The sequence below is a fragment of the Aspergillus brasiliensis genome (assembly GCF_001889945.1).
Source record: "Aspergillus brasiliensis CBS 101740 unplaced genomic scaffold ASPBRscaffold_15, whole genome shotgun sequence".
NCBI lineage: Eukaryota > Fungi > Ascomycota > Eurotiomycetes > Eurotiales > Aspergillaceae > Aspergillus > Aspergillus brasiliensis.
In genome coordinates, this window is record NW_027137456.1 from 250,358 (window position 1) to 260,762 (window position 10,405).

Below are 10,405 nucleotides of genomic sequence, written 5' to 3' on the forward strand. Positions count from 1 at the left end.
TATATTTCTTTGTGAGGGTCACGACCAGACAATATGAGTGCTATAGTAAGATCCACCATTCGTCCAGGAATAGAACGTGGCCCGTTCAGCATCACTAAGCAGTCAAGTTGCACGAGGTAGTATCAGGAAAGTTTGCAAAGGCAAAGTGGCAAGGTGCCATTGATTGGACTCGTACTTCTCACGATATAATGAGTCGAGTAAGTCGAGACGAATAAATAGTATAGATATTTCTCTGCACGGACTTCGCAGAGGCAAAGTGGCAAGATGCCATTGATCTCACTCATAATCCTCAACGTAGATCATGTCGAGTAAGTCGAGAAGAGTATAATAATGCTCCACACGAGGAAGCCCAACCCAACCCACAACCCTCCACATAATCACGGAGTATATCAGTAGTAGTTGCAGCAGTACCCATTACATAAAGCTCTCAACACAGAAACCGCGGGTACCACCACCACCATCCGTATCCCTCCCCAAATTCTCCACAGCCCACAATGCCACCTCTCTCGCAGCATAGCAATCCTCGGCACAATCATGGCCATTGTCGACCTCCTCTCCCTTCTGAATCTCCACCCCACAACAATCCCTCACAATATCTCTCAATCGACAACTCCTCCCGCGCCTCTCCCCCCTCATAAGAAGATACGTATCCATGACCCTCTCATGCACGATGCCCAACACATCCAGGTCGAAATTCAGACTCTGACCCACCAGAATCGTCTGCTGGTTCACGAATTCCCACACCCGGGCGCGGGCGCCTTCGTACCCGGTTACTGTTCGGCCTGCGGCGACGTGCTCGGCCATGAGGTCGGCGGTCATTCCGCTCCATTTGGTCCGCCAGTCGGAGATCGGGGCGGTGGGCAGGACGGGCTGGTCGAGGAGGAGTTCCCCCGTTAGGATGTCGACCAGGCTGACTTGGCAGAGTTGGGTGCGGCCGGTGGTGTCGGTGACCATTTCGCAGTCGAGGGAGACGGCTTGGCGGGCGGAGCGGGTGGTGTTGGGGGTGGGTTGGAACTGGATGTTGTTTTTAATGGTGTTGGGGGTGATGGTGTAGTTGGATGCTTGGAGGGTGGAGATGGTGTGGTAGTTGTTGGTGAGGAAGGCCAGGGCTTTGGTTTGCTCGGCGGTGGTTAGGGTTGTCCATCGTGATAAGGGGAGGGGGCGGGCGGGTGTTGTTGTTGTTGTAGTTTTAGTGGTTGTAGTGGTGGTGGTTGGCTTTGGGTTACTAGTGATGGAGCTCGGCTTATGGGAAGTGGCATTTGAGGGAATGTATATGCCACTGTCCTTTCTTTTGAGGGCGTTGGGGTTGGGGTTGATGTGGTAGATGGTTTGTGTGTAGTAGTAGTAATCTCTCGGTACGGTGTATGGTCGACCCCAGGGGTATCCGGGGCCGTTGATATTGATGGAAATATGGTAAGACGGTGGGAGCGTGATGATGGTCATTGTGGCGGTAGATGGTAAGTTCGGTGATTGTTGGTAGTAAATGTGGAAGTATTTTGCTGGTAGTAAGTTGTGGAAATACTTCGTTGGTATACTGGATTTGACACAGTATTAGAGATAGTAGTTGCGATAGTAGCAAGATAGTAGTAGGAGGAATGTAAATGGATAGTTAGAATTACCCCAGACACTGTCTGGCACCCGCTTTTATACCCGAGTTTCTAGGGAAAGTTTCTCGTTATCTCACACTGACTAGAGACTGCGTAAGTGCGCATCGTCACATACGAAATATCTGCTTTCATTGGACACCCAAAATAATCCAACACACCCCATGCTGTCAGTCTGTCGCGTCGACTTTAATGACTGGTCATGGCATTTCTTGAGTGCATCCCTAAGCGCTGAGCTAAGTATAGTACCTCCGTCGGTGCAGCGCTAACGAACTGTGGACCTTACAACGGTTCCTGAAACACACAGTCAGATCCTCACTGGTCATAAGTATTCCAAAGCGCTTCGGTCTGAAACTATGATGTGCTGTCAGATATTAGTTAGTGCTGATAATGATGATTCTCGCCGCCAGTCACGCGCTGTTCCCTCTGCCGTTGCTTATCGACAGGTTCAAGGAGCCGCGGAGTTATGCTTTTTTCCATATCCGCAGGGAAAACCAGGGAGATATTGCAGATCAGTGGTATCGGTTTCCCCATAAATGAACATTTAGAGAATAATTTTCTTTCGTGTTGCTCCCCTTACTCCTCTAACGCTTTACCTGGTAGACCAGTATGAAGTTTTTGGCGCCCGTCAAGATACCCCAGACACGCCTAGCAGGTCAGAAAAATAGACATTCATAGCCAGGAAATTGCAATAATTGTCTTGTTATTTTTATTGACATATCAGTATATATCAGCATTATCCACCGCACGTCTGTAAGTGGGAGGCGTTGTCAAAGAGATACGCGTGTAGACTATTGGCTATGTCAACCACAGGGCAGCTCTTTGGAACTTGGCAGCGCCTCCAAAGCCACGTTCCGGATCCTGCGTGCAGGTGCCACTCCATACTGAACGGTATAGAATGGTATGCAAGACAGTAGACGTCCTTGCATATCGCTTCCTGCTCCCGGTATCCTTTCGAGAAGTATCTCCCAGCAGCTGGCATGAACAATAAAAGACCAGTGTCCAGTGCTTCTATCAAGGAACATTCCATATTTCTCACCCAGAAAAAGTAGGTGTGCGTTGGAATGTTCGGTATCCTTTCATGAAGTATATTTCTGGAAGCAAACCCTGGTTCGTGGCTGCGGAAGAAAAACATCAAGCCTGTGTAGGTGGGAGTAGTATGTTAAGAGATAATTATATCCACTATTGCTCATCTTAACTACCGGGCTGTGTGAGGCCTTTGGAACTTGGCAGCATCTCCAAAGCCACATTCTGGGTCCTGGATACAGGTACTATTCCAGACTGAACAGTATAGAATGGCATGCAAGGCAGTAGATGTCCTTGCAATATCGTTTGCTGCTCCCGGTATCCTTCCAGAAATGATTTTCCTAAAACCAAGCCCCAAATCGTGGATGCAAATAGCGTTCCATGATGAGCAGTAAAGCATAGCATGCAAGGTAGTGCACGTCCTTGCCATCGTCGATGCTGCTTCTGGTATCCTTTCAAGGACTATACCCCAGCAGCTGGCAGGAAGGCCAGACTGGATATCTTCCGGAACAGACATACGTCATATGTCCCTGCAACGTCTTATAAAGACACCATTATAATTATAAATGTAGAGACCATGTCCTTCTGATAATACCGACAGGCCCGCAGAGGAAAAAGAGTACAGAAGGTGATACTCGTGTCTGCCTTATATAGCTTTCTCGATCATCCTCACGTGATAACAACGATATAATGTGCGATATACGGAAGCGCCCGACGAAATATTGCTGCTTCGCATCATCCCGTAATTATACTTTGAGGCGCATGAGCAGTCAGGGGCAGACCATCGCTGGTTGGATCCGGTCATGTGGTATGTGTTGGTGGGCGGGAAGTTTCCATTAATTCGCAAGGTAAGTAAGCATCGTGTCGATCAACGCTTCGAGAAGGGTCTGGGTCATGGACAAGCTTTGTCATTCTGATTGGTTGCCAAGTGGCGAGGGTGGCGATGCTGTGTTCACGTGATGTTATGCTCTGGTGGCGCATTGGAAGGGAGTATTGGGCTTGATGGTATAGTATGAGGGTGATTGTCGGATGGGCGTCTTCAGGGAGGGATGTGGCATATTTATATGGAGGGGTGTGGGCTATTTGGGATTATTATTACGAGTTGTTGAATGGTGGCTCTATCACTACGGTTTTGGGTGAATTACTGTGATTTACTATGGGAACAGCAATGTGAAGAAGAGGTTGACGTGTCCATTCTAATTTTCTTTGTCGAAACTTGAATTTAAAACAGGATGAGTGATGAATAGACTCAAGATCTATAAATACAATACTGTTGAATGCTGCTTTATCACTTCTAATTTGGATGAATGAACTAAGTAAAAAGTGGAAGAAAAAGTCATGTGAAGAAATAAGTTGATGATTCAACTTCGAATTGAATTAACAGTACATGGTATAAAATAAAAGAGGTATCATGCGAATCGTGTAACATGCAAACATGCAATCGGATCATGCAAGCCATATCCATCTAACATAGAGACAATCTCCCAAAAACTCCAAAAACCCAGATTTACGCGTTCTCCGCGTGGTAAGAACGAGACTGCTTGCGCTCCTCCTCGTACTGGAAGGAGTGCAGGGCAGGGATCTTAAAGTTGCTGCTCTTCCAGGGCTTAACCTTGTTGACGTACAGCCAGTCGAGCTCCTCGAGCGTCCGGCCCTTACCCTCCATGACGAAGAAGTAGACCACAAAGGCACCGACGAACATGCAGCCCGCGAAGACATAACCGTAGGCGAAGTCGATGGCGCTGGTGATGAAGGGGGTGAAGAAACCGATGAGGAAGTTCCAGGCCCAGTTGGCCGCCACGGCCAGGGCCATACCCTGGGCACGGTACTTGGAGGGGTACAGCTCGGCGGTGATGGTCCAGACCATGGGAGCCCAGGTCATGGCGTATCCGGCAATGAAGAAGCAAGCGAGCACGATCATACCCTTACCGGGTCCGGGGGTGTTCTCGGGCTCGGCCACATCGAGCATGAAGTGACCGATCGACGCGAAGATCATGAAGCAGACGAACATCCACAGGGCGCCGAAGATCAGAGACTTGCGACGACCGAAGTTCTCCACCGTGTACAGACCACCGAAGGTGCAAACGAAGTTGACGGCGCCCAGAATGCACTGGGTCACGAAGCTGTCGGACAGACCAGCACCCTTGAAGATGGTGGTACCCTGGGAGAATGTTAGTATTATGCATGAATATAGTCATATCACTGCAGGGAGACATACGTAGTAGAAGAAGTAGTTGGAACCAGTCAGCTGCTGGAGGGTCTGCAGGCCCATACCCAGGCAGATACGGTAGAACATGCGAGGCGCGGTGAGGAACTCGTACCACTTCTCGCTGCCGGTTTCGGCCTCGAGCTGGTTCTGGATCTCATCCAGCTCCTGCAGGATGACCTGGTGGTTCTCGGGCACACCGTAGAGCTTGGCCATGGTGGCGCGGGCCCGGTCGACGCGGCCGTGGCGGAAGTCGAAACGAGGAGACTCAGGGAAGAGAAGCATACCACCACCCAGGACAATGGCGAACAGGAAGGTCAGGCCGAGGGTGATCCGCCATTGAGCAGTGCCCTCGAGCTTGTTGGTGCCCAGGTTGATGAGGTAGGCCAGGAGGATACCAAAGGTGACGAACAGCTGGTAGCAACTGACCATGGCACCACGCACGTGACGGGGGGCACTCTCACCCTGGTACATGGGGACCAGCAGGGAGCACGCACCCACACCCAGACCAGTGGTCCAACGACCCATGACCATCTGGACCCAGTTGCCCGAGGGCGCGGAGATCTGGACAATCAAACCGACCATGAGGACGACACACCAGATGGTGATAGACAACTTGCGGCCGAGCCAGTTCGCGATGGGGGCCGCGACGAGAGCACCGACCAAGGTACCAATGGACAGCAGACTGGTCAACAGACCCGAGCGGACGTCACTCAGGTACCACTCGCCTTGCGCATTCTTCATACCATAACGGCGGAGGTAGTCGGTTTCCTGCTCGAAACCCGAGATCTGACCCGTGTCATAACCGAACAGGAGACCACCCATGGAGACGAACACGGCCATGACAAAGGCCCGCATGGTCAAGCGGGGGACGGGAGTGTCAACCCCGCCAAGAGGCTTCTGGAAAGACTCCTGACTGGAGTGCTGCTGGGGAGCGACCGCCGGGGAGATATTCTCCCCGTGGTCAACGGAGGTTTCAACACCCATGGTGATAGACGGAGGGTGTTTTGTTTGTTTGTCAGTGGAGGGAGGTTGTCAAGGTAAAAGACAATATAAAGAAGAAGGGAAAAAGTAAATAAAGAAATCAGAGACCCTAGGTTGGTATTGGTTGAAGATCACCGTAGGGTAAGAAGAGAAGTAAAGGATGATTGTTGGGGATGGACTGGAGGAATGAAACCGTCCGAATCTGGGGAGATGACAGCCTTTTTATGTCTGCCATCGCATGAGACGAAAGAGAGAAATTTTCACACCAGGGAAAAGAGATCCACGGGGGAGGGGGGGGCGGCGTCAGAGCCGACCTGTGGAGAGGAGCCGACATCAGATGCATCAGCAGGGAGTAGTAGCGAGGGCGGCCGGGGCAGACCGACCAAACGATTCATGAGCGAAAGGGCCGTCGACCAGTGACGATGGACGGCCGGCCGAAACCGATAGACCAGTTAGAACCGCCGAAATGCTGGGGAAGGGCCGGCGGTACCCAGGGGGAGCAGGCATAACTTCGGGTTCCACGGGGCTTTCGGGGCAAGGAGGGTCGGGTGGCGGACGCTCGTTGGCTCAGCTCCATCGGCACTGGGTGTCTGGCGACAGAACTTTAGCCGGAGATGAAAACGGATCAACATTATTGGCAGACGCATGTTAGAGAATTAGCCATGGGTCGGGGGTGGTGGATGGCAGAATGACATGGCGTCGTTTAGAAGACTATCTTGATAGATGAGGGATGATAGATACATTGATAGATTGATAGATCAAGAGAGATAGCCATACACCGTAGTTCCTATACATTTGCCGGGATGAGACGGGATACCGTGTTCTTGCTAACCGCTGATTCAGCCGTGATTCTCCCAAGAGGGTGTGGATGAGGGTAAGATCAATGAAAGAGGAAGGGGAGGCGAGCAGGACTACTGTGACTAACTACTACTTGCTGCTGGCTGAAAGGGATTCTTGCCCAATGTGGAGAGTCACGGGGCTTCGACGCTAACGAAAAGAGACGACCCACTGCTTCGGGACTAGACCGGCGCACTAAACCGCTTTCGGTAATCCTCCAGTGTTCGGCAAGCAAATCGCCGCTCGTGGCTCGGAAGCAGACGGACTGGAGAGTGGAGGAGAATGTGGGAGAGCCCAACGCAGGGATTTCCTGGAGGCCCCGAGGTGTCAACCTGGAGAAATCGAGGGGATTGTTGGGTGCCTTCCCATATTCGTTGACCGGTGAGCCTACACTCCCGGATTTCCCTATCTTGCAGGGGGGGAAAAGAGGAGAAAGAGGGGAAAATGCGGAGGTTAGTAAACGTCAGTTCATGATCATGATCGAACTACGCTCAGATACATTCCTGCATGGTCTGGGGAACTGCAGATGGCTCTCTCATGTCCAGATTCAGTCTGTACCGATGGAAATTCTAAGCGATCCCGATTCTAGTCGGTCACCTGGCCGAAACTTTCACTGCGCCCACGAAGAAAATTCCACCCTCAACGTCTGGGACTGACCACGGCCGACCGAGAGAATCGGGCCCGATTCACGGCATGACGACGGCCTCAGCCAGTCAGCCAAACCACAAAAAACCTGCAGGCGCAGCGACAAATCCCGACCGAGCCGACCGCACACACACAAAAGAATCGACCTGGGTGGCTCTGGAACCATCCACTGGTTCCAACGAAGCTTTGTGGCTGCCTTGGCTGCAACATCATCGTCAGCGCGTTGCATAGTGCACCTTGGCATGACGACGTTGGTTGTGCTGAGTGCTGACGTGCTTAGGTTTACCACTCCAAAGTAACTAGATATTGGCCTATAATCTTACTGTGCAAATCACAATACAATCCCAGGGTGATCAGCGATAATATGCGTTGTTTTTTCTCTCCTTCCCCTCCCCTACAATCTCGCGTGGGATGGTCCCTGACCAATGCGACCGGGGGAATGACTAATGGCCTGGTCTCCGGAAAAGATGTCATCCCCAGGGCTAGGGTTGGCCCATACACGTGGTCGGCTACTGCAACATGACGTAAGTCACCTGGGGGCGTCATCTCCGGCGGCACCCCCGGCTGACTAACCGTTTCCCCGTGGAACCTGCCTGCTTTGGACTTGGAGATGGCCGGCCCAGCTTTCCTCCGGCCTTCTGGAAAGTCTGCGAACCACATGTCATCAGTCATCACTGATTCTGGTTCCAGTTGTTCCCCGGCAGCCTCAGCGCCACATCCGTAGCGCTGCGGAAACCGGTAGCGACGAGAGTCCAGATCCTGGTCGAAGATTCCAGGACAGATACTTAGCTTCTACATGAATTCGACCGAGATCTGGTCAGCCGACTGCAGAGCGTGACGGTGATGGTGATGGTGCCATATGCGAACAGATGATGATGTGAGACTGGGAGAGGGAAACAGGGTATCCGGGGGGTTGTTCCCTGCAGCTGTCTCCGTGGGGAGCCGCCCTTACTCCAGGCTGGGGATGCTGTCAACAACACATGGGACAATGCAGCACCACCCCGTCAACAACAGAGCGTTGGAGCTGCTAATTATAAGCTTACCCCTGGCAGAGATAGATCTACATCAAACTCTATCTAACCAGCATTATCTATAGATGTCAATCGCCATCCTGATGTATCTTTTAACACCAAACCCAGCTGACTAACCTTCCCCATACCAACTAACTACGGCAGACTAAGTAGACCCAAGTGGCACCCCGCTCGGTACATCTTTCCCTCCCCACATGCCGCCTCCCACATTGGCTTCGCCTCAGAAACATTTTTCGACCTTCACGTCCAGGTCCGAACTCTGGAGGAATGTCTCCCGAGCATCGGCTCGTCAGCTGCTGCACTGCAATTTACGCTGATATTAACTCAGTCAATTATGCTTAACGCCGGCTCGCTAGCTTGGTTGGCTGGTCCGCCCAATGGCGTTGTGGTGTAGTACGTATCGGGCCGGCCAACCCAGCTCAAGAAGGGCCAATCATGGCAGACCTGGATGGAAAAATCTGTCGTTGTCTCCTGTTTCAGGGACTATTCTCGCTCGTTCAGCCCTGTGTCCGGATCATACTTTATCCTCTGTTGTCCGGCTTCACTGTCGTTGCGTGGCAGTCGGACGATTGTTGGACTACTAACTCACTACTAAGTATAATGGGGAATGAGGGGGGGAGTGAACTCCGAGCCACGCGATGAGGTTGAATTTTCTCTCGGATTTAAGGCGTCAGCACTAATTGATTCGGCTTGGGGTGGTTGTCATTCGGTCGTAGGCTCTTAGTGTTCAGTAGTCTCTGTTGGGCGACTGATAGCTGGAGAAGGTGACTGCCATCATTCGCTTTCCTTCTCCGCATGATAATCCGGCAAATCTTCGGATAGCACTAACTGAGTTAGTCTCTGACGATGTTTGACCAGATTGGCTGTAGATATTGTTGCTGTAGGAAGCAACATCACAGTCAGTACTACTTATGCCAATACATCGCAGTGAAGCACTTGTGCAATACTCCCGATTCAATTCGTCATCTTTTGGTATTGATTCATCACATTGCACAGGTGCATCGTAGATGAGAAACCAATGAGTATAATCATCATTCAGTAATACTTGTCTTAGACATCGCTGTCCTCGTCACCTGATCCTTGTGAATACACTGCCTTCACATGTAGCAAACTTCATACCGATATAGATTGGATCTTAGAATCACTACTATCATGATGATTGGAGTACACTCTACTACCACTGTTATAGTATGATTACAGCATACAGTATAAGCCTAATGATGGGGAGGGTAGGTGGTAGTGTATGAACTAAACGCATGCCGACCCAGACATATATATCTACACTATAGTTGCAAGATACAACGGAGGCGTAACCAAGAACCCTTCAATACACGCGACATAAGTACTATCGCTGGATAACAATACCAACTGGTGATTTAATAAATAAACAGTCAAACTGATTCGTTTCTCTTACTTTGTTTTAAGAATGGTTCCAGTGGTTCTCCGCTGCCACGCACGTGGTTATCCGGAGTGGACCCACGCCGACCCTGCAGACAAACACAAAGACTAACTACTAGTAGTTATTTCCTTTGCCTCGAGATTCTAGAAGAGTGATGTATGTGAAGTTTACCTCAAACTTCATTATACCCTTTCATCTTTTGCGTTCACTGACATAAATTATACAGAGTATGTAGACAAGTCACCCTCTCCGGTCGCATCTCCGTCCGCACCCCATCAGACCATCCATTCATCACCGGCCTGAAACCACCTCAGCAACAAATATCGCAAAAAGACAGCAGACTCTTCATCAAATGTCTTAAAGCAGACGTAAGAATAAATCTCCACCCGCCGTCCCTGATGCAGAATCGCACCACTCAGAGGACCTGAAACACACCGCAGAGGGTCTCGCCATTCCAAATCGAGCACGGACAAAACACCTGCATCTGCAGATTGATTAACTGCCACGATGATCGTCGCCGCTCCGTTCTCAACGCGGTATCCGGGGGTCAAAAATTGGAGACATCACCGTTTCCTCTTCATCCTAGAGGTCACTGCTGATTTCAGAACGGAGAGTGCTCCGTCGAACTCAAACTGGCAATATGGGGAGGGGTACTAGGTAGGGTAGCTATAAA

General features: G+C 50.8%; 3 protein-coding genes across 3 annotated transcripts; all 3 read right to left on the bottom strand.

Annotated features, from left to right (window-relative positions):
- Window positions 1–414: 414 nt before the first annotated feature.
- Window positions 415–1,443, bottom strand: ASPBRDRAFT_199842 (putative RNA exonuclease; the record flags this gene model as incomplete). Its single annotated transcript, XM_067621370.1, has 1 exon — window positions 415–1,443. One exon carries the CDS (start codon window positions 1,441–1,443, stop codon window positions 415–417), a length of 1,029 nt encoding a protein of 342 aa, XP_067474855.1.
- Window positions 1,444–2,306: 863 nt separating this feature from the next.
- On the bottom strand, window positions 2,307–3,322 carry ASPBRDRAFT_47657 (uncharacterized protein). The gene has a single exon (XM_067625902.1). The coding sequence runs from the start codon at window positions 3,145–3,147 to the stop codon at window positions 2,803–2,805; it is 345 nt and encodes a 114-aa protein (XP_067474856.1). The 5' UTR covers window positions 3,148–3,322; the 3' UTR covers window positions 2,307–2,802.
- A 586-nt stretch (window positions 3,323–3,908) lies between these two features.
- On the bottom strand, window positions 3,909–6,272 carry ASPBRDRAFT_186146 (sugar porter family MFS transporter). Its single transcript, XM_067620066.1, has 2 exons — window positions 4,849–6,272; window positions 3,909–4,791 (listed from the first exon to the last, which is right to left on the bottom strand). The coding sequence occupies exons 1-2, from the start codon at window positions 5,821–5,823 to the stop codon at window positions 4,138–4,140; spliced, it is 1,629 nt and encodes a 542-aa protein (XP_067474857.1). The 5' UTR covers window positions 5,824–6,272; the 3' UTR covers window positions 3,909–4,137.
- Window positions 6,273–10,405: the final 4,133 nt, after the last annotated feature.

Coding starts and splice junctions, on each gene's coding strand:
- ASPBRDRAFT_186146 (XM_067620066.1), bottom strand. CDS start 5,823: ATGGGTGTTGAAACCTCCGTTGACCACGGGGAGAATATCTCCCCGGCG. Junction 4,792..4,848: donor CCAACTACTTCTTCTACTAC/GTATGTCTCCCT, acceptor ACATTCTCCCAG/GGTACCACCATCTTCAAGGG.
- ASPBRDRAFT_47657 (XM_067625902.1), bottom strand. CDS start 3,147: ATGTCTGTTCCGGAAGATATCCAGTCTGGCCTTCCTGCCAGCTGCTGG.